Here is a 25,135-nt window from a genome sequence, read left to right on the forward strand (position 1 = left end):
GAGAAATTATTGTGTTTGTTCTTGTTTTGTTTTTTTCTTCCTGTGTTTGAGAGTTGAGGACTTTGCTGCAGTGTGAAGCTTCCTATAGTGCTGTAGTAGTCATGTGACGTGTGGTTTGGATGACTGGGCTGAAGATGAGGGACTCGTTCTTTGGAACTACATGACACCAGGCCATTGAGCCCTCCCCAGCTTTAGATGAAGTCGGTCCATACAATCATACAACCATACAATCCTATTTAACAATGCCATTCTCCCGCACTCGGCCAAACTACATGCACAATGGGAGAAGGAACAACACCACACTAGGGATGGGACTATTATCGTTTACGTAATAAAAAAAGCTCACATTAATCATATCGCATAGATTTTAAGTTATCGTGAAATTGTCCTCCATCATGCACTAGGATGAATTGGCTTTTGCTGAGCTGCAAATTCAGTACAACTTCCAAAAATAGCCCGATCTACAAGCTTGTAGTTCGGCTATTTTTGGCGAAGTTGGCGAACGTTCCACCCCAGAATAGGGATGCTGGGGGTTCAAGTGGTTAACAAAAGTGGCATTTTAAAGGGATAGTTCACCCCAAAAAAAATATCTTTCCTAACATTCCTAAGCCAATAATTTGATGACCGGCGGAAAGATGCTAATGTCTCCGGTCATTAAAAGTGTTGGCTTAGGAATGTGACAAAAAGTCTCCATAGGGTAATCGATAGTTCTCCCCCAAAATGACTTTTTTTCTATCTCTTTAAGTTTTAAGCATATTTTGATTATCGCCATAATATCGTTAGTCGCAATAATTTTTGACGCAATAATCGTAATTTTCACATCGTCCCATATCCCTACACCACACACCATCACTGCTGTCTTCCTGCATGCCACAGAATCTCTCCACTTCAGCACAACTTCTCTCCCGGTAACTCGAGTGGAGCAGCGAGGGCTTACATGTCGTCATTGTATTGACATCTCATTCATTTTAGGACACATTTGGCTCAAATGGCTGTGCTGCAGTATATACTGTCGTTACGGCACAGTAAAGGACCCTCCAGAACCCCCCCCCCCCTCCCTCCCCGCCTTCTCATGCTGTGATTATGCTGAGTAGGAGATTCAGCAGGGCTGAATGGGACCAGCTATCCCATTACCCTCTTATCAGACACAAGAGCCAATAAATCACAGAGCGGAGACCGATGCAGTGGGTTCTCTGTCACCACAAGTTCCTCTGCAGCCCTGCGATGTATGTGAAAGAATATATCACCCTCCTAAGATCCTACATATTATCATTCACCAGAGGTGGAAGAAGTAAAAGAGAATTTTACTGAAGGAAAAGTATTAATACTGCAATGTAGAAATACTCTGTTACAAGTAACTTTTACTTGTAACAGAGTACAGACCGTAATTAAAAATGTACTAAAGTCTTGGTATCAAAATGTACTTAAAAGTACCAAAAGTAGAAAGTACTCATTGTGCAGAAAGTCCCATTTCACGTTTTCAAATGTATAAAATGCATTAAAATCTTTTGAAAATAGCAGATCTACAAGCTCACGATGCGTCGCATCGCAACGCATTGTGACCGTGTAGATCGGCTATTTTGAAATGTATATGGGGCTGAAGTGGTCAATGTATGTTTTGTAATAATAATCTAAATCTACAAAGTAACTAAAGTTTTCAAATAATTGTAGTGGAGTAAAAGTATAATTGTTGCCTCTGAGATGTAGTGGAGTAGAAGTAAAAGTACTGAAAATTGGAAATACTCCAGTAAAGTAAAAAATACCTCAAAATTGTACTTAAGTGCAGTACTTGAGTAAATGTACTTAGTTACTTTACACCACTGTGATTCACTATATATATATTCTATTTCTTTTGTGGTGGAGGTGGGGGGGGGGTCGGGGCATTGCCACAGCACCGCAACCACCATGCATCAATGGGTCAATGACTCAATATATAATTATGATTATTGGGGGCATCCAGGGTGGTGCATTGGGTAAAGCTGCAGCCCGCCACTGTGTGTGGTGGGACTCCGGCCAGGGTGGGCGCTCCGACGAACACCGTTGTTCTCTGTCACTGCACTCCTCAGTGGTGGAAAAAGTACTCGCATGTTTTACTTAAGTAAAAGTATCAAAACTGCAATGCAGAAATACTCTGTTACAAGTACAAGTCCGGTAATCGAGAATTTACTTGAGTAAAAGCACAAAAGTATTGGCATCAAAATGTACTTAAAGTACCAAAAGTCAAAGTGCTCATTATGCCGAAATCTTCCATTTCATGTTTTCAAAATGTATAAAATCATTTGAAAATAGCAGATCTACAAGATCTGCTATTTTCAAATAGACAAAGTCTATTTAGGGCTGAAGTGGTTAATGTATGTTTTGTAATGATAATCAAAATCTACAAAGTCACTAGTAACTAAAGTTGTCAAATAATTGTAGTGGAGTAAAAGTATAATAATTTCCTCTAAGATGTAGTGGAGTAGAAGTAAAACTCCAGTTAGGTAAAAGTACCTCAAAATTGTATAAAATTATTAAATAAAATGAAAGTACATGAATAATCTCACTAACCTTAATCATCATATACAGCAGTCATTAAAATAAAATTATTTATGAAGAGCTTTCCCCATTTTTTTGTCGTTTCTAAAACAGCAGAAGCAAGTCCTTTACATGCATAAAACATCATGTGTGTTGTGATGCATGTTCATATACTCTGTTAATGTAGATCTCAGCACCCATAACATTGAGCAGTTATATATATATATATATATATATATATATATATATATATATATATATATATATATATATATATATATATATATATATATATATATACGTTCTGACTTTGAGAGTGACACTGCATTGGAAGAAGGGCTCTAGCTTCAGGACCCCCTGTCCTGAACGCAGCAGTGCACTGGGTGTGTAGTTTAGAGTATTTGTCAGTGAATAAATGCTCCTACTGTTTGTCGATTCGCAAAACTTGCAGATCGCCTGCGTGTGCGTGATAGCCATGGGCTCTGTTTGCATCTCGTTGAGATATTCCCAAATAGACACGGATGTCACGGATCTTAACAGTCTAATGAGTTAACCTCTTTATGCTGAGTAAGGCTCTGCTGAAATGCATCCCAAGTGCCTATCTGAATAAGAAAGTACCTGAAGGACATTTACATGAGTCCTGGCATTTTCAGTTTTTAATGAGCTGAGCTGACCTGACCTTAAGGTGGAATGACCATAAAGGGCCATCCACACCACGCCAAGCACTACAACTGCATCTTTAACTATAAAGATATTGTCTTAAGGTACTTAGGGTGGCCCAGCTGTTGTCATTTAGTCATGTAATTTGTAATTGTATTATTATTAATGTTATTTTAATAAAACCCATTTAGTTCATGTTCGTGTGGCACCCATGTTCTTGTTGCATCGTAAGCATTTTTTATCAACACTTAGTTGGACAAAGGACGGTAACTGTACTGTACATTGAAAGTGTTTACATTGGAGACTCTTGTCTGTCTATGATTCTGCTGCTCACAGCAGTAGCACAAGTCACAACGGAGTCATTTGACTTGCGTAGAGATAGAAAGAAGGCTCTAATGTTTACTTGACAACAGCTTATTTGTACGTTTGCTTTATTTACTTAACAACCAGTTGCGGACAAGATTACACGATTTGCTCTCGACCAACCTGCTGTTTATTTCCTTTGTTTGTGACGTCATGGCTGCTTAGATTGTCTGTCTGTCTACTTGTATAACGGTACCCAATGTCAGGAGTGTTGAGTTGGACACCTACTCGTTGACAACGTTATTTCGGTTATTAAAAGCAGACAGCAAAATAAGTGAATTCGAATGTAATTTAATTGCATTATTCGCATTGCGCATCCGGTGTAACTGGTATTGCCATTTTTCATATGGCTTTATTAATTGATGGGGAAATCTCCACACCGCAGCAACTCTAAATCTCAACCACTCCTAATAAACAGATTCTATACATTATCTGCGGAGGCTCTCCTGAGTTCAATAAAACAATATTTTTCTAAGCAAAATACTTTAAGATTTTTATTTCCATAGAACATTTCATTAAAAGGGGGGTATGTAGTAATTTTTGGGGGTAATTAACGTACCATACTGTGACATGTCATTCCATTACATCCCTAGTCTCCACTCTCCCTAAGAGACCCAACAAGTAGGGCTTGGCAGTGAAGCAGACTATATAGGCTATATGGGGGGAATTGCCAATAACGTAAAGGTTTCATAACATCAAAATTCAATTTTATTTAATTATACATTTTGTTTTTCTGACCTCAATTACACCCAAAAAAAATGAATGTTGAACATTCAGTGGGTTTTCTGTGGTCTGGGGTTTTCTAAATAATTAGGCTCAGAAAGGTTCTGTGATTTGCCCGTGGACTTTGATGTCACAGTCCACTAATCCCGCCCCCTATCCTTTTTCTGGGATTTCTTTTCCCAGATTGCATGTTTGGTGAAAACTAGCTATATTCAACTGCCGATAACGACAGAACGGACTATTGCGGTTACAATGGTTTTTTTTCCGGTGAAAAGAAGAGGGACTCGTCTTTCCACCGAGACATCGTTTGTTTACATCCGCGATTCCGCGTTGAAAAAGATAATTCTGTAGATTGTCAAAATCTGGTCAAAATAAGGTAAAACCGCTAGCAGTGGCGGATGAATGAATTAATACCTGGCAATGAATGTGTTAAATGGGGAGATAATGAAAGAAAAAAGTTATCAAATAGAGTTGTTCCCATACCAGTATCAGAAAAGCTGCCAATACTGCCTAAAATGCTGGTATCGGCGAGTATGCCAGTCTGTGCCAACCTGACACCACGTAGTTTATCACACTTTACCAATTATTAATGGAATTTTGTATTTATTCCTAGATCAGTGGTTCGCAAACCTTTTTAATTTCAAGGGGTTCCCATAACTCAGAGTGTACAAATGGAACCAAATGGACCCGCAAAGGGTCAATTTGGTCACTCAAGTTGTGGTGGGTATCAGAATCGGCATCAGGGAAGAAGAAAATGCTATCGGTACACACATCTCTATTATCAAACAAACCGTTAATATACAAACGCCGAGGGCTGGGGGGAAACAGATGGTCTTAGGAGATTACAAAGAAAAGTTGTCATCCTTCATGTCTCCCAGGCAGCAGTAGGCCACGGCGCCACGTGAATTGACTTTCTCTCTCTCGAGGCGTTCATCAGCGCTGGTTAATTACAGAGCCGCAGTTGGCGGGCCCTTGCACTGGAGCCTGGGTGGTGACAGATGTCCCCCTTAGCAGCAAGTGTAACGGTTCCCCACACAGCGGTGTGGCTTAACGCTACGCGCTACAGACTGCAGGCGAGCGTGTGAGAGAGGGCCGGCAGGAGGCAATGGTCACATTGTAACACACCGCTGCCATGACAGCAGCAAATGGGGTCGGTCGTAAAAATAGTAAACTACAAAACAGCCATATACACATGCTTCTGTTCTGCATGGTATATTTATATATATGTTGGCCTGTTGGAACTTCTCTCACGCATTGCAATCGCATCGGTCACGCCCGATCGTCGGCTAGCGCGCACTGTCTTAAGAGAACCGAGTGGTGATTGATATCTCTCTGAAGTTAATTGATTGTCATACTGCCTTGGGAGCCTTTTACAAGTATGGCAGTGCAAGTTGTAGATCAATCGGCGATCGTGACACTTTCTTGGAAAGGCGGCTTTCTGAAATTCTGTGCCAGGTCAACAACAACAAGGATGGATCACGGGCCTAATACCTAATAGGCATGCAAGGGTTCAGTTAAGCCACGGTCCGTAGTACCTTGGTTTTTGGGTCATGGTTTTGGTACAGTTCGATTTTTTATGTATCCTTATTTTGCTTATTAACGAAAACATTTATAGTTTTTCCAATCACACACATTTCCAGTACGACACGACACTATTTGCCTTTCATTATTTTCAAAGGAGAAAACTAAACCTTATGTCACTGACATCACCGTGCGAGGGAAGTGTTGTCCCACTCTGTTGTCATGGAGTACTTTGTTTGAGCTGCTGTGTTCGAAAAAAATAAACTTTTGAACGAGGCAACGAGCTCACGCTACAGCGAGTGCAGACGACAAGACGTCACGTCAAAGCAATGTTCTAATCATATATACGGTATATTGACGGTGCTGTTCGCCGGAAATAGATGATCTACAAGCTCACAACGTATCGTGATGCTTGTAGATCGGCTATTTTTGTAGCAACACTGTTGGATTCACTTGCGGGGAGAGGTTTCCTCCAGTGCCATTTCAGCAGTGAGAAATGTTGTGTAAAGTAGTAAAGCCAAAAGGAATTGCAAAACCAAGTGCATATTGAACCATGGATGTTGAACTGTATGGTTCAGTATTAAACTGAGAACCGTTGCGCCCCTTATATCTAGTGGGACTATATATTGGAGGTCTCAAATTCTGCCAGAACCCGACCCGACCCAACGTTTTCAGGCTGGGACATTTTTTTTTGCTAATTAGTCGGGCCGAGCTTCGGGTTCCGTAAAAAATTAAATAATCATCTATTACCCTAACCGAACGGTAAGGCTGACAGAAATGGCAGTGGATGCGTTGGATGCAGCTCAAAGTGAACTTTACTCCGGTATCTAGTTCGTTGCCGTCCGACCTTCCTAGCCCGTGTTATAAAAAAATATAATATATCTATAATATAGATGTTTTGGCCATTATCTCTGGAATGGAAGGTCCAATCTGCTCAGTTCAAAGCTTGATGGATGCGTGACTTTGAAAACAGAGATTATGGCAATCGTTCGGGCCATAATCTTTCAGATTCATGAAGACCATAGGAGGTCTTCATGAATCTGCTGCCTTCTACTGTTCAATGACTTCTTTGGTGGGCAAGACTCTTTTTCTCTTGTGTCTCCTAGTCTTCTTCAATTGGGCCTTGTCAAATCCAGAGATCTCCTTCATGTCTGGTTTATCAGCCATCAGGCCCAGTTAGGGCCCAGTTAGGCCGGGCATTAATTTTCTGGCCCTCACATATAATCGCAAAACTTTAGCCCGCATAATCAAGGATTTTCGCCTGTGCTTTTCTAGAGGGTCTATGTAATACCTAAACATCAGCATAAAATGTTCAGTCATGATATTTAATTTTTGCTTTATTCCATGTGTTTTATCTCCACCCTAGGTGCCATCCTGGGTCGATCGGAGACGCAGGAGTGTGTCCACTACAACTACAACCCGTCGGGGGTGTCGGACAGCCGTGCCAACCGTAGCGGCATCGAGACGTGCACCTGGCAAGGACAAGAGAAGGACAAGAGGCGGCACTGCTTCGCTACCTGGAGGAACGTGTCGGGCGCCGTGGAGGTCGTCAAACAGGGCTGCTGGCTGGACGACGTCAACTGTTACGACAGGTACCCGTTTTTATTTACTTGTTGAACATCTGCTTTATTGGACAGTACATTTAGCTTAAAAGTAGGGTGATTTTCTTTGGTTAAAATAAGTGTTAAATAGCTCTATATTCTGATAGTACTCGTTGCTAGTAAAGTGTGTTTGTTCAGTAACACGAGTCTCCACGTCTCCGCCTCTTTATTAAACAGAAAATGCATGTTCAGGTCGGGATACCAATTTTATCCAATCAGGATAGAGAACTCAGACAGGATACAGATTAAACAAGTGAAATTGGAAGTGATGGATGAAATGAGCAGACACAATTGGAACTGGAACACTGTAAAAAATTAAGCTGATAAATCTCTCCTGATTGGCTGACATTTTGTGACCTACCTGAAAATGTGTTTTCTGTTTATTAAAGAGCTGGAGAGACAGGGAGACTCCTGTTACAATGATTACTATCAGAATATAGACTATAGTGCTTTAACCTTCTAACAAAAAACGTTTTGTTTTAACCCAAAAACATCACTTGCCCTACCTTTAATTAGACAGTACATTTTGAAAAGAAATTGGTAATGGGGGATCCAACTCCTCCTTGTCATGGCGAGGAGTGCATCTGTCTGGCACTGACTGGCTGCACCACAGGGCCAGCCCCACAGCAGGTATCATTATCGCGCGTGTTGTTTACACACACACACACACACACACACACACACACACACACACACACACACACACACACACACGTCATGTTTGTGTTCTGTGTTCAAGGGACACCTCACAGACAAACAAAGCTGACATACTGTATAAGGCACATAATCTTCTGCATATCCACAAAACTATAATTACATTGTTTAATACCAATACTTTTCAATTAGTTAATGATGAATAAAGTCATAAATTGTCATAAATTGTCCAAAACTGTTGCTTTTCAGGAGTCAAATTCACAAAAATGGTAAAAGTAACAGATCTACAAGCTTAACCCATTGAGGCCTGAGGTTCCGATTCTGCAAAATGTCTTGTAAATTCTAACGTTTTTCTGAAAAACCTATGTTTCTATATCAGTGGTTTTCAAACCTTTTCATGTCAAGGACCCCCAAAATGATATGAATTTGGCCACGGACCCCCATCTCAAAATATTTTGTTCCAGGGACCCCCAGAAGCAAAGATTTGAGTTAATGTTTGCTTTAAAAGAATGTATATATTCAAAGATTTGCACACATTTGCACGATTTTTCAAAAAATAGCAGATCTACAAGCTCGTAGCGCGGCACTCTGTGCTATGAGCTTGTATAAGTGTAAAATAATGCTTTTTAGCGCTCAAATGAAAAAGTGACACAGATGCGTTCCAGGTCTTAATCGGTTAAATCGTGTTGCAAAAGTTAGAATATGGAGATAAGAGGTTTCTGACCGACATCAACAATCTGATATTTTTCAATGTCGTGTTCCCAAATTCTATGTGCAATGTTAAATGTGTTTTCAGTGAAGTTTAGAGAAAGCTCTGTGCAGAAAACTTATGGCATGAGCCGAAAAAGTACTTTTGCCTGCTGACCTAACTTCAACGCAGGTCACATTATCGTATACTAAGGAAATAAACTAGCGGATTGCATAAGGAAAATACATTATAAGGCCAAAAAAAAAAACATGGCATCAGAGTCCTGTTCAACAGGTTTGTGAACAGGCACATTTTCATTACAGATCCACTAATTTACAAGGGAAGATGACTATTATTAGCCTACCGTAGCACACATAGGCCTAAAGTACAAAGTGACACCCTAAAGTCAAGTGCTCCTTGTGTGTGTGTGTACGCAGTGAACACTGCCTGTCGGTACGCTCCACATTTGGCCACATGTTTCAGCTCTCGGGCTATGCAGATTGCATTTTCTGATTGAATAAGATTAGAGGATACACGGCATGCGTAAAAAGGCCATTCCGGGCATTCCATGACGCAAGCACTGCACATAGTTCAATATATCTTTGATTGAATTGACAGTTTTTTCCCCCCTATTACAAACTGTGTTTTTTTTTATGCAGCTGTTGTTGCCTGTTGCAATGGGTATGTCTTGACTAATACAATCATAATGATTCTAATGATAGAAAAGACCAGAGGCTTCAGGCCTCACAATGTTGGTGCTGATCCACATTTTCTACCTTTTGTTGTCTTCTCTTGATGTCCTGCATCCCAGCAAATAGGGGATTCAGAATATAAACTTCAACCCATTCAAACCGGGAACACATCTGTGTAACCACTTTAACTATTATTGTTATACTTTTGCTATTCAAAAATAGCAGATCTACAAGCTCATAGCGCATCACTATTTTTGAAAAATCTTTGTCTGTAAATCTTTGAATATATATATATATTTATTTTTTAAGCAAACATTTTTAACTCATATTTGCTTCCTGGAACAAATATTTTGAGATGAGGGTCGGCGGCCCAATACATATAATTTTGGGGGTCCTTGACATTTAAAAAGTCTGAGAACCACTGATTATATCAACTCAAGTAAAAATAAATAAAAGATTTAGAAGACATTTGTAGAATCCCCAGAAGCAAAGATTTGAGTCAAAAATGTTCGCTTTAAAAAAATATATATATATAAAGATTTGCACACATTTTCAAGATTTTAAAAAAAATATATCATAGCGCCGTGCTATGAGCTTGTTTATCTGCTATTTTTGAATAGCCAAAGTTTAAGATAATGGTTCAAGTGGTTAAAATCTAAAATGACAGATGCTTTCACGGTCTTAATGAGGTAAAAGCTGCAGTCAGTCCATTTTGTGACCCTTTCCAAATTGCTCGAACCGGTTCGTAGTATTGTTCACTGTCGCACTTGCAAATGTTGCCTGCCTTGCAGACAGCTAGTCTAGGGTGTTATTTGCCTTTGAACAACGGCATACACGTAGGTATTATTTCAATATTTACTAACGCAGCTCATCTGCCAGAACACACTATATAGCACAGTAGTTCTCAAAGTGGGGTCCGGGGACCCCCAGGCGCTGCGAGCTTGTACATCTGCTATTTTTGGAAAGAAAAATACATATCAATCTTTTTAACACAAATCAATTTGTCGGTCCTTGACATAAAAACGTTTGAGAACCAGCGCACTAGCACTTGCAATTTCAGCACTTGCGCAGGAAACCGGGTTCAAATCCGGAGTAGAGGAGGAAAGTTACATAGTGCACCTTTAACCACTTAACACATTGGGTGCCAGAGGTTTATTAAAATATTATACGTTGAGTGCCTGCATTTCTTCCATCCACTTGCGTTATACGTTTCGTGCTGTGAGAAGCCCCGACGCGGAAGTGCATGTAAACAAAGCGTGCGTGCGAGACGGCGGAGGGTCCCGACTAACGCCTGGAACAATAATATTTCCAACGCGACCCTCCATTGCAGCGTGATCGCCGATCGAAAACGGCTCGTTTCCACCACGTTAAAAAGAAATGGAGATATTAAGCTTTTAGTCAAGGAGATAACATTGAAAACGCCGACCGGAAGGATTTTTGACATGGAGCCACATCCAGCCTCTTCTTCTCAGAAACTCCTTGGGTGATGTCAAAGTTTCGTTTTAGCGCCCCACGTGGGCCACTCGTATAAAAATAGAATTGGGTCAAAAACGGTCCGGACCGTTTTCGGCACTTCTCGTTTGGACCCTCAAAAACGGTCCGGACCGTTTTTGGCATTCAATGTGTTAAGCCCTATTTTTTTTAAATGGCCTATCTACTACTATAATAGCAGATCCACAAGCTCACAACGTGTCGCATCGTGAGGATGCATCGTGAGCTTTAATGTGCTATTTTTGAGCACGTTCTTGAAAATGTTCATTGTTTTTACCCATGAACATGCCCAAAAATAGGGACAGCAGGCAGGTTGACAGTGGTTAATGTACGTTGATCCACAGTACGGGGGCAGGAGAAACAGGCCTAATTTTAGCTGCTTCCTTCCACCACGGCAGCTGCTTATCGTCTGGACCACCCCCCCCCCCCCCTCAATTCCCAAAGATGTGGAAAATGTTGCATCACCGTGATCATTTTGGAACACAAACATACGCATCCATAAACAGCACAGTGGCCATTGTTTAGTCTATCTATGGAACAAGTGATATCTATATGTATTGTGGAGGATACTCGTATTATCCTGCCATGACCCGTGATGAGGACTCTATTGTATGGTCACATATTTTCAACTGGGGTATTGGCAGGGCAAGTTTATTTGTATTTTCTTTAATTTGTATTTTCATAGCACATTTCTGTCGGGGGTATTAGCTGGACTATCAGAGATCTCTGCCTACAGAAAGTCAAAGTATGGGCTTGAGCTAGGGATGTACCGATATATATCGCCACATATCGGTATCGGAACCATTCACAGATGGCGGTTAGCCGATATGTCTCTTTTATGTTGGTGTGTTGGTTATCTGCAACTTACCAAGCTATAGATTCTGAACAGTTATATCTTATGATGAAGATTATTTTTTTCCCTGGCACAAATGGGGGAAGTAATAATACTAAACAATAACGAACAAACGAAATAAACAAATCTCGGTACCAGTATCGGCTACATTCAGTGGTGGAAAAAGTACTCAAATGTTTTACTTAAGTAAAAGTATCAATACTGCAATGTAGAAGTACTCTGTTACAAGTAAAAGTCTGGAATTCAAAATTTACTTGAGTAAAAGTACAAAGGTACTGGTATCAAAATGTACTTAAAGTACCAAAAGTAAAAGTACTCAAATGTTTGAAAATAGCAGATCTACAAGCGCGTCGGTGATCGGCTATTTTCAAATAGCCTAGGTATAAAATAGGGCTAAAGTGGTTAATGTATGTTTTATAATGAAATAATGTATATCTGCAAAGTAACTAGTAACTCAAGTTTTCAAATTATTGTAGTGGAGTAAAAGCAGTAAAGTAAAAGTGCCTCAAAATTGTACTTGTAGTAAATGTACTTAGTTACTTTACACCACTGGCTACATTGTTATTTTAAACATCGGTGTCGGTATCAGCTAAGAATTTCCATGTCGGTGCATCCCTAGCTTGAACAGTGGAGAAAACCAACGCTAACAAACCTATGCCCACTGCTTTGAAAACCAATACTGATACCATCCCGAAATGAAAAAGCACCCTAAAGTATTTAAATTGGTACCGCTATGCTGTTTTCTTTTTTTCCTGAATTGTTTCCACCCAGTTTTAGCCCCTGCATTGCATTTAGATGATTTAACTGATCACGTCACCAGAGGATCTCTGATCGTCTCTGGCTACGCAACACCAAGCACATTTCAACAACAAGGCAATTTGAAAGTGCTTTACACAAAACATTAAGCATTAAGACATTAAGACACAGAGCATTAAAGAAACGCATTATAAAAAGGACATTTGAATACAATTAAAAATAACAAGCAGTTAAAAAATAAAACTGAAAGATGAGAGAATGAAATTACTGTGCCGAATAATTGATAAAAAAAAAAAAAGAATCTCAGGAGTGGTGACTCTTTATTTGACACGTACAATGTGTTAGGCGTTATTGTTTTTACAATTACCTATTTTAACCCATTAAGGCCTGAGTTTCCGATTCTCCAAAAAATGAAAAACAAAAACTATGTCAGTGGTTCTCAAACTTTTTCACCTCAAGGACCCCAACATGTATATGTATTTGGCCGCGGACCCCCATCTCAAAATATTTTGTTCCAGGGACCCCCCAGAAGCAAAGATTTGAGTTACAAATGTAAATATTAAAAATATATATATTCAAAGATTTGCACACATTTTCTTGATTTTTCAAAAATAGCAGATCTACAAGCTCGTAGCGCTGCACTCGGTGCCGCGCTATGAGCTTGTATATCTGCTATTTTAATAGCCAAAAGTGTAAAATAATGCTTTTTTTGCTCAAATCAAAAAGTGACACAGATGCGTTCCAGGTCTTACTGGGTTAAAAACATAAGGATGTAACACAAGGATGCAGGATTAGGCAAAGTTGGAAATAACCGCAAAGAACTGCAAAAGTTGCCGATGGAGGAGGTTCATACCAAGTATTTTATATCAGTTGATGGGGAGATACAAAAACCCTGAATTCTTGGAGGAGGGGCTCCCTGAAAAATGACATTCCTGTTGTGGAGCTAGCGTGTGTCACTCTGCCTCTGTGTGTGTGTGTGTGTGTGTGTGTGTGTGTGTGTGTGTGTGTGTGTGTGTGTGGGGGTGTGTGTGTGTGTGTGTGTGTGTGTGTGTGTGTGTGTGTGTGTGTCGCCAAGTAGCTTATTTCACCTAATTGCACACATAAAAAAGGCATGAGAGCAGAAGAATGGATAAGCCTATTTATTTGCTGTTGGGGACACTTTGCTTTGGATTGATATCAGCTTTCCGAGTCATGTGAAAGGTGTTGAGTGCAGGCAAGCGTGGAAGTGGGGGGTAGAAAAGGCATTGTGCGGATGAAGGCATGTCAGCAGTAGACAGCAGTGGAACAGCGGCCTCGACTTGTTCAAACACCCTCGGAACTGATATAAAACGAGTCACGTTTTGCGCTCAAGTGATTTTCTTTTTTTTAACACTTGTTAAGGGTTTTAACCCATTAAGACCGGGAACGCATCTGTGGCATTTTTTGATGTCTTTGGCTATTCAAATATAGCAGATATACAAGCTCATAGCATGGCACCGAGTGCCGCGCTACGAGCTTGTAGATCTGCTATTTTTGAAAATGTGTGCAAATCTTTGAATATATGTATTTTTAAAGCGAACATTTGTAACTCAAATCTTTGCTTTTGAGGGGTCCCTGGAACAACATATTTTGAGATGGGGGGCCGCGGCCAAATACATGTCATTTCGGGGGTCCATGACATGAAAAAGTTTGAGAACCACTGATATAGCAACATAGGTTTTTTCCCAAAAAACTGTTCGGATTTAGAAGACATTTTGTAGAATCGGAACCTCAGGCCTTAATGGGTTAAATAAACCTAAAGGTTTGCGTCCTGCGAACCCTGCCATCAGGGTCGGTGTGGAAGTTCTCCAGTCTTCCACTTCCTTCTAGCCGCATGCTGTCCATATAACCGAAAAGGTTTCAGACCAAGCCAGACTAGACATCACCTGACTCTTTTTAAGTGTTACACTTGACTCCTCTCCTGTTGTGTAAACATGTTTTGCTTTTTGAGCCTCATTCACCCACCGTCCTCCCATTCTCCCAAAATAAGATGTTATCTCGGCCCCACCCACCGCTCCGTCTCTCTCGTCCAACTATACGCCTGCCAGCAAACATTTCACTCTCCTAGCGTGACAGCGAGGAAAAAGACAGAACAACCAGAGAGGAGAGCGAGAGCACGAGGAGCCTGAAAAGGCTTGAGTTACCTGGCGCTCTCTTGTCTTAGCATGCTGCTGAACCCGTTTACCTCCCACTTGTAGTAACCAGATAAATCTACTTTTTCATTTTTTTTTCAGGCATGGCATGCTTCCATGTTATTACCCAACAACTAGAGCAGGTAGTTTATGAGTTTATACTGACGTGTAAACAGCCAGCAAAATATAGACCACCACCCACCCTCCACCCCCCACTAGGCCTGTCACAATTATTACATAATTGCCTAATCGCAATTATCCCATTTAAGACCTGAGGCGATTCTTAAAAATGTATTCTAAATCCTAACAGTTTTTTGAAAAAAAAAATGAAAAAAAGATTTCACGATTTTTCTAAAATAGCAGATCTACAAGCTCATAGCGCGGCACTCGGTGCGCGCTATGAGCTTGTATATCTGCTATTTTTGAATAGCCAAAGAAATCTAAAGTGACACAGATGCGTTCCAGGTCTTAATGGGTTATTTGAGATAATCTCAATTATTTTTGCATCATCATCATAATCATTTCCATGTTGAATTTTTTTAAAAATTTTTTTTTGTATACAGTTTTTAAAATGTGTGTTTTTTTGTATCATATCTGCCCTGTGTAACTTTAGTCTACGAAGCCTAAAAGCCAATCAGAAATGTAATGTCATGTCTATTCATAATGTTATAACAGAAACACAATTGAATCGTCAATTGCTACTATTTGAGCGACATTTAATCTTAAAAGTAAAATGTCATAATCGTGACAGCCCTATCCCCCCCCCCCCCCCACACACACACAAGATAAAAAATAAGACTGATTTGGTCATGAAGTGGGACTCCCTTTTTTGTTTTGAGCAGAGGTGTAAATGAGCGTGTTGTTTATCTCTGCGTGTCCCAGTGAGTGTAATCTTTGATGTGCGTCAACCGTCGTGGAACCAAACCTTGTTAATTAACTACAGCGCGCCGCACGCACAGTCCTCCCTCTTTCTTCCCCCTTTTAACAGTTTCTGTCTGCCCGCCAAACGTCCAGTGAATAAAATGCGACCTTGGAGTTTTTTTTTGTTGGTGTGCACTGAGCAATGGTGTAAAGTAACTAAGTACATTTACTCAAGTACTGTACTTAAGTAAAATGTTGAGGTATTTTTGTACTTTACTGAAGTATTTCCAATTTTCAGTACTTTTACTTCTACTCCACTACATCTCCGAGGCAACTATTGTACTTTCACTCCACTACAATTATTTGAAAACTTTTGTTACTAGTTACTTACTAGATTTTGATTATTATTACAAAATATACATTAACCACTTCAGCCCTATATACATTTCGGCCATTTGAAAATAGCCGATCTACAAGCTCACAATGCGTCGCATCTGTTAGCTTGTACATCTGCTATTTCTGAAGATCGCTATACATTTGAATAACTTGTGAAATGGAACAGTCTGCATAATGAGTACTTTTACTTTTGTACTTTAAGTATATTTTGATACCAATACTTTTGTACTTTTACTCAAGTAGATTTTGAATTCCGGACTCTTAACTTGTAAACAGTATTTCTACATTGCAGTGCTGATACTTTTACTTAATGTGAGTACTTTTTCCACCACTGGCACTGAGACGGGTCCGAACCAAAGGACCTGTCCAAAAAGAGCATCAAGTACACCGTGTGCCTGATTTATACGTAGGTGTGCATGGGTGTCACGCACCTTGAAAAGCATCTATAACAGTGGTTCTCACATAAAAAAAAAATTGCCCACGATTTTGTAACCCTTTTTCACCCGGTGCCAATTATCTAAGTGATCCTGGGCACTACACTCCCCCCGCCAGCCTAGGGAGCCCAGGGCCGAGCTCATGCCTCCTTCAATGCTTGAGAGCCAACTGACCTTCTTATCACCTCACAGGGTGATAAGAAGGTCAGTTTCCTCGGTAGGACTTAGCGCGTGGAAGGAACACGTTATTCCAACCAGTTCCCCTCCCCTCCATCAGGCGCCCCGGCTGTCATGGGGGAGGCGGTATAGCGACCAGGATTACTACATGTTTTTGTGAGGGTATTAACGACCCTGGGAGACACGGGGAGGACATGCAAACTCCACACAGAGTAGGCCCTTTCGCCAACCCCCACCCAGGGTATGGGTGCTGATGACGCAGAGGAGAGGACACGCCCCCAGTGCCCACAGCGTCCCCGGCAGGGAATCTAACCCAGGACCTTCTAGCTGTGAGGCGACAGCGCTACCGACTGCGCCACCGTGCCCCCTATAACAGTGGTTCTCAACCTTTTCAGGCCACGACCACCCAAATTAATCATATTTGAATTAAGGCATTGCATTTAGTTTGACTCGGTTCAACAAAAAGTGAAAGGATCTACACCATGAATTTAAAAAAGAATAATAATATTTAATATCATATTGTTTATGTCCCTCAAACGTTTTTCAAACGGTTTGAGCCTAAATCAAGCCTCAGATATACTCATTCCAACTAACTTCTCTCTGGCTTATAAAGCACTTTCACCTGCAATACCACATTGTCCTGTTTGGCACGGGGCGCTATTGAGCCAGTTTGTATGCATGTTATCTCCTGGTTCTGTGTGGAAAAAGTAAAAAATAAAAAAATTAATTAAATAAAAAAATTTAAACTTTTTTTGTTTGTTTTTGAACTGAAAAACGGGAGGGAAAATCAGTTTGGCCTGTTTTGAGACCAATTTACAGAAAACCCCAGATTTGCTGTGAAAGCCTGAGTGTTTTTGGGGATAGAAGAGAGGTAGGGGAGACCAAAAACGCACAAAAAAGAAGAAAAAGTTCAAATTCATGGTGTGTAGTCCCTTTAAAGTGAAAATAGCCGATCTACGCTTGCGAGGCGTTATTATTTCTTGTTATTATTTTTATACTAGAGTTTGTTTAGGTATTAAAAAGTTCTTAGGAGTCCTAAAATTGTCACTTTACTGTCATCTCTGGGGACCCCCCCCCCCCAAAAAAAAATCATGTGGGGACCCCCCTGTGGGTCCCGACCCACAGGTTTAGAACCACTGATCTATAAGATAGATAGGATCTAATAGGTTATAGGTCATAGGTTCGGTATGTGTAGTGCGTCCCCCATCCAGTTATTATTACAATGGCCCCGGGGCGCACTCTGGAGAAAGAGAGAAGAAAGAGAAGTATAGAAAAGCATCAGGACAAGACAAAGAAGACTAGACTAGGACAACAACAACTCGGTCACAACAGGAGGGAGTAATAGATCTGCAAGCTCACTGCGCATCGCACTGGGCCTCGGAATGGCTCTCGCTTTGAGTCAGCTCTAGTGAATGGTTGTCCTTTTAAAGGACAATTTCACCCATTTTCAACCTATCTTCAAATGCTTGGTCCTCACTATCTGCTATTTTTGAAAAATCGTGAAAATTTGTACAAATCTTTGAATATATATATATATATATATTTTCTTTTAAAGAAAATCTTTAACTCAAATCTTTGCTCCTGGACGTCACTGGAACAAAACATTTTGAGATGGGGTCCGCAGCCAAATACATACGTATCTAAATATGTTTTCTAAATCCTAAAAGTATGTCGCTATATCAGTGGTGCTCCAACTTTTTTCATGTCAAGGACCCCCCAAATATATATATTCGAATTTTGCACAGATTTAAAGAAATATATAAAAAAATAGCAGATCTACAAGCTCATAGCGTGACACTCGGTGCCGCGCTATGAGCTTGTATACTGCTATTTTTGAATGGCCAAAGAAATCTAAAATGACACAGATGTGTTCCCGGTCTTAATGGATTAAATTATATTTCAAGGTTTGTTATGTTAAATTAGCTAAACAGATCAGTGCTGTTGAGAGCTATCAGTTAGAACTTTAGAGCACAGTAATGTTACCTCTACTAGTCTCACATGGTGAGGACCATCATCTTACATTATAGTCAATTCCAGCGACAGGGTTTGAATCGTACGGGTTTTGCCCGAGAAAAAAACTCAGCTAAGCTTCTTATTGATTGGGCTGTGATGGAAATCCATTGTTGATCCGCGGTTGTTAACTCATAATGTCTTTCACACATTTCTTTCCTCTCTGGGGTCAGTCCTTAGCCACTTAATAATAGTTGTTGTACAATAGTTGTTCCCCTGACGTTAGATATCTATCTAATCACCTGACTAATGCGAGACTAACTAGTTCACTAAGGTTTGTGTAGTTGTAGTTGACCCATATTGTTTGTTTGTTTATTTTAACCTAAAACCATTATTTTAAACAGGAGAGACAAACTTGAGACCAGGGTCTCTGTTACAGGTGGGCCTTGTTGTAAATACACTAGAACCCCCCCCCCCCCCCTAACCCCCCCAAAGAAAATGTTGTTTGGGGGTACAAAATCATGGGATAAAATAAATAAATAAAAAAAAGTACTGTACTGTACTGTACGGTCTGTACTGTACTGTACTGTACCTTACTGTACTGTACTGTACTGTACTGTACTGTACTGTACTGTACTGTACGGTCTGTACTGTACTGTACTGTACGGTCTGTACTGTACTGTACTGTACTGTACGGTCTGTACTGTACTGTACTGTACGGTCTGTACTGTACTGTACGGTCTGTACTGTACTGTACTGTACGTACTGTACTGTACTATACTGTACGGTCTGTACTGTACTGTACTGTACTGTACGGTCTGTACTGTACTGTACTGACTGTACTGTACTGTACTGTACTGTACTGTACTGTCTGTACTGTACTGTACTGTCTGTACTGTACTGTACGGACTGTACTGTACGGTCTGGACTGTACTGTACTGTACGATTTGTACTGTACTGTTCTGTACTGTACGGTCTGTACTGTACTGTACTGTACTGTACAACGCGCAAAGCGAAACCTAACTGCAGCATGCAAACAGGGTCTCTGTTACAGGTGGGCCTTGTTGTAAATACATACATACAAATGCCTACACAACAAAATGCATACAAATACACATATAATAATTATTAAAGTTCTCAGTCGCCACTCTACTGATTTCAGTCATTTAGATTCCAGGAGCGTGTCGCTCAGCAAAAATAGCCTATTTTCGGTTATTAGTTGTTTTAACATCAAAGAGCATTTGAAGTGGTCAAAATAGCGATAGAACACATGTCCATTCTTCCAGAAAACCCTAATGATCTCGGATATTTCATAAAAATCGAAGGTCAAGGCCTCAATCTGCAATTTCTTCAACTGGCTGGCTGTATGGCTACAAAAACATTATAATTATTTTACATATAATTTTTCTTGTTTATGAAACACAGCGCTAGTGTGTGTGTGTGTGTGCGTGTGCGTGTGCGTGCGTGTGTGTGCGTGCGTGTGTGTGAGGGGGGCTTAATCGTAGATTAGGACCTGGCCTTACAAAAAATGTTTCAGCCGTGAGATTTTATTTTTGAGCGTTACTTTACGAGTCCAAGAGGTTCGCCAGCATGGAAAGCTTGTGAGAGTCTCCTGAAACTCATTCCAGACCACAGAGGACCCCACACACGCCCTGAAAGCTAAGCCGCTTGCCCATCATCATCGATGATGCAATGACAAATCTAACGTGCTATATCTGTGAGCCCAACCTTCAATGCTGAGCAGCTGGGCGAGACATTCACTGTGAACCCAGCCTGGCCGAGGGCATTGGGTCCACACTGCAGTCCTATTGGGGCAGAAATATTGAATTTGAAGGGCTTCGACTGGTTTAAACCAGTGGTTTTCAAACTTTTTCATATCGACGTCCATTATTTATTCGGCATTTGAGCCACGGACCACCGTTTGATGAGTTTAGCCTCTCAGACCCGAGACTTTGAATATTTTGTTATCGTTGGATAAGATTTAGTCAAAATAACAATTCTTCTACGTTCTCTAATTGTGTAGACTTCTTGTAAATTCAGTAATGCAGATGTTTAACAATAATTTAACTCTTGAGAGCGTAAAATGAAACCAAATGGACCCTTACGGGTCCATTTGGTTTCATTTTACGCTCTCAAGAGTTAAAGATCTATAAGGGTCCATTTGGTTTAATTTTACTCTCTCAAGAGTTAAAGAGCTATAAGGGTCCATTTGGTTTCATTTTACTCTCTCAAGAGTTAAAGAGCTATAAGGGTCCATTTGGTTTCATTTTACTCTCTCAAGAGTTAAAGATCTATAAGGGTCCATTTGGTTTAATTTTACTCTCTCAAGAGTTAAAGAGCTATAAGGGTCCATTTGGTTTAATTTTACTCTCTCAAGAGTTAAAGAGCTATAAGGGTCCATTTGGTTTAATTTTACTCTCTCAAGAGTTAAAGATCTATAAGGGTCCATTTGGTTTAATTTTACTCTCTCAAGAGTTAAAGAGCTATAAGGGTCCATTTGGTTTAATTTTACTCTCTCAAGAGTTAAAGATCTATAAGGGTCCATTTGGTTTAATTTTACTCTCTCAAGAGTTAAAGATCTATAAGGGTCCATTTGGTTTCATTTTACTCTCTCAAGAGTTAAAGATCTATAAGGGTCCATTTGGTTTCATTTTACTCTCTCAAGAGTTAAAGAGCTATAAGGGTCCATTTGGTTTAATTTTACTCTCTCAAGAGTTAAAGATCTATAAGGGTCCATTTGGTTTAATTTTACTCTCTCAAGAGTTAAAGATCTATAAGGGTCCATTTGGTTTAATTTTACTCTCTCAAGAGTTAAAGATCTATAAGGGTCCATTTGGTTACCAACTCTCCATCATTTAGCTGGGGACCACCCGGAACGCCCTCAAGGACCACTGGTGGTCCCCGGACCACTGGTTGAGAACCACTGGTTTGTAGGGCTGGGTGCGGTAACCGCAATACCGCCATACCGCGGTACGGTATACCGCACCGCACGTCAGGTTCATTACCGCGATAAAAAAAATAATAAAAAAAACATATAAAAAAGAAAAAAAAAAAAAAAAATTATATTATTTTTTTTATATTTTATATCATGACATGCTATTCTAGCCTGCTGTGGTGTGACTGGTGTCGGCCGGGGTCGTGTCGGGGGCGGGGTTGGTCGGCTCTTTAACATTGCGTTATGGCAAGTAGGAAAGGACGGATATAAACGAGCAGATCTACAAGCTCAGCGACAGCCCAAAGTGTTGCACTTTTGCTGTAGAAAGACGAGATTTACAACCCCTTATAAGAGGGTGGGGGGGGGCCGGGGGTCGACAGGAGTCAGAGCAGGGCCAGTCCATTATTATTAAACTGGGGGTTTGCTTTTGTGTGTGTGCCTGATAATTAATTATTTCTTGGCTTTAGTATTACAGAAATTGTTAGATTGAATATATATATAGTCTACCCACACAACACAGACATATAAAAAGTAAGCATAAGCTGTTTGAGTTACATTATTTTCAAGTACTTAGCATATATATATATATATATATATATATATATATATATATATATATATATATATATATATATATATATATATATACTCAGATCCGTAGACCGACCCGTCACCCGTGATTATTTCAAAATACGAACCAGACCCGCCCCGCCCGTCAAATAAACGACCCGTTGTCCGCCCGTTTACCCGTGTAAAATGTAAATCCTATTGAAAAGTGTGTTGAAAAAGATAGCAGCCTTCAACAACAGCGCTACATTCAGTGGTCAGGTTTGTACAGAAATCAAGTGAAGACGGAGGAGCGAGCTTAAGCCACGCGCGAACGCGCATCTACGCAGCACGCATGTGTCGTTGTTTACGTCATCACATAGTTTTAATTTGAAGGTTTAACAGGATGTTCAATATGTTTTTGTGAGTTAACATAACTGACCAGCATGAGCATGCTCCGTGCAGTTGTGCTGTTAAGTTACACAAGTTACGTTGTTTGGGCGGAAACAGTGCTCTCTGATTTTCACAATAAAATGATACCCGCCCGCGATTAGTTCAGTACCGCCCGTCCCCGTACCCGTTATCTTATCAAAGTAAAATTTTCACCCGTTTTCACCCGTCAAACGCGGGTACCCGGCCCGTTGCAGGACTCTGATATATATATATATATAGATATAGATATATATAGATATATATAGATATATATAGATATATATAGATAGCTTGGGTCGGAGTCACCAGTGTAATTTCACTCTCATATATATACCTCGTCGTACGATAGTGTCTTACATCACGTAACAAAAAGAGCAGATCTACAAGCTCACCAAGCTTGTAGATCTGCTATTTCCGGCAGCCGAGACCAATCGATTGACGGCATTCACGGCACTGACGCAAAACATACGACGGTTTCATTTCTTTCATAAGTTTCATAACAAACGGGGATAGATTCCCTACTTTACTTAATCCTAATAGTTTTTATCTGAGATAGGGCTTTCCAATAATCTTTGACGGATTACGCTAACATCATGGTCATGGAATATAAACATTAGGAACGATGCCTCGGCCACGCAGACTGGTTAACTACGAGAGATGAGAGAAAACATCATCCAGGTATTTCTCTCTTTTACTTGTAACTGAGTATTTTCATATTTCAGTATTGATACTTTTACTTAAGTACAAGATTTGAGTACTTTTTCCACCACTGCTTAAGAGCAAAACTTATTTTTGTTCGGCTTACTTCAGACAATGCAGCAGCATAGGTGATGATAATAATAATAATGACGACGGTGCAAAATCCACCGTCGGTAACGGCGCGGTAACGGTAACGGCGGTAACGCCGCGGTAGCGGTAATGGCGCGGTAACGGTAACGGTAACCCGCGGTTCTTTAAAAAAAAAAAATTGTATTACAAAAAAAATTCGCGCGCGTGCATGAGGCGGTAAATACCGCCGTACCGTACCGTAACGGGGAGTAATTACCGCGGAAAATAAAAATCCATACCGCCCCAGCCCTACTGGTTTGAACCATTGGTTCTCAAAGTGGGGTCCTTGGGGGGGGGGGGGGGGTTCCAGGGGGGTCCCACTCCCCAGTAAAAGTAGTTAATATAGAGTCACAATCATTTTAACCACTTTATCCATTTATATGTTGGCTGTTCGAAAACAGCAGATCTACAAGCTCACAGCGTGTCACTTCGTGCCGCGTATATCTATATATTAAAAAATATATATTGAATAATATATATTTTTTTTTACATAAATCTTCTCTTCTGGGGGTCCCTGGCACACGATATTTTCAGATGGGGGTCCGTGGCCAAATACATATCAATTTGGGGGTCCTTGACATGAAAAAGTTCCCCGCCCCAGAAAAGAAGATGCATGTAAAAAGTATAAATAAATAAATTAAATATTAATAAATTTGATATATATTAAAAAATATATATGGCAGATGTACAAGTCGAAAATAGCAGATGTACAAGCTCTGGGACAGGCGCGCCGTGAGCTTGTAGATCTGCTAGTTTTGAATAGCCGACGTGAAATGGATAAGGTGGTAAACAAATTCACAAGACCAACATCACATAACCTCCTCTTTTGGTTTTTATTATGCTGTCACGCTCTATTGCAGGGCTACTCAACTTAAGATGGCTCAGGGGCCACTCAGCAAAATACCAAAAGTCCAAGGGGCCGCCATAAAAATGACGGTCCTATTTTGGATTTTTCGATTTTGTAACACACAAGAAAATGTACATTTTGACATCATATTCTTTTCACTGTACCAGGTTATTTTGTGTTGTGTGTACGTCCAGTGGCAGACACCTATCCTGGGCGCGCGGCAAAGCCGCGCGGCCGGGAAAATTTGGGGGTCAAACCCCCCCAAAAACCCGAAATGCATAGAAAACTATGCATTATACCTGTAACAATTGACGCACCTGTATGTATGTCTGTTGAAAAATGTTTTAGCAACCCATATATTTGAACGGAAATGTATATTTTTATCCTGTGCTTAAAAAAAAAAAAAAAAAAAAAAAGGTTGTTTTTTTTTTGACCATGAGGGGGCCGCCAAGACGCTGCGATCGGGCCGCATGCGGCCCGCGGGCCGCGGGTTGAGTAGCGCTGCTCTATTGTATTGTACTGTCCAATTAAGCAGAAATGCTATCATAAAAATCATCTTTGAACATGTCGATGCTTCTGGGACCAGTCCTCTGTAACCGTGCACTGTTGTGACCTCCATCATCATCTCCTTCTCTCCCTTCCACAGAGGCGAATGCGTGGAGAGGAAAGACGCGCCCGACGTGTTCTTCTGCTGCTGCGAGGGCAGCATGTGCAACGATAAGTTCTACCACAGCCCGGACACACAGGCGCAGATCCAGAGTAAGTTCCCCCCTGTTTGTCCATGGTGGTGTAAAGTAACTAAGTACATTTACTCAAGTACTGTACTTAAGTACAATTTTGAGGTACTTTTACCAATTGTCTATACTTTTACTTCAACTCCACTACATCTCAGAGGAAAATAGTGTACTTTTACTGCACTACAATTATTTGAAAACTTTAGTTACTTTGCAGATATAAATGATTACATTATAAGACATACATTAACCACTTCAGCCCTATTATATACCTAGGCGATTTGAAAATAGCAGATCTACGCGACGCGTCGTGAGCTTGTAGATCTGCT

General features: G+C 40.5%; 1 protein-coding gene across 1 annotated transcript in view; it reads left to right on the plus strand.

The window, feature by feature from the left end:
* acvr2aa (activin A receptor type 2Aa) overlaps positions 1 to 25,135 on the plus strand; it is a 91,621-nt gene that overhangs the window by 18,594 nt on the left and 47,892 nt on the right. The window contains exons 2-3 of the mRNA XM_080456517.1: positions 7,148 to 7,373; positions 24,719 to 24,831. Of these exons, the coding sequence (XP_080312643.1) occupies positions 7,148 to 7,373; positions 24,719 to 24,831 (339 nt within the window). The remainder of the gene's footprint in view (positions 1 to 7,147; positions 7,374 to 24,718; positions 24,832 to 25,135) is intronic.

Source organism: Gymnoscopelus braueri (genome assembly GCF_963280865.1).
Source record: "Gymnoscopelus braueri genome assembly, chromosome: 18".
Lineage (NCBI taxonomy): Eukaryota > Metazoa > Chordata > Actinopteri > Myctophiformes > Myctophidae > Gymnoscopelus > Gymnoscopelus braueri.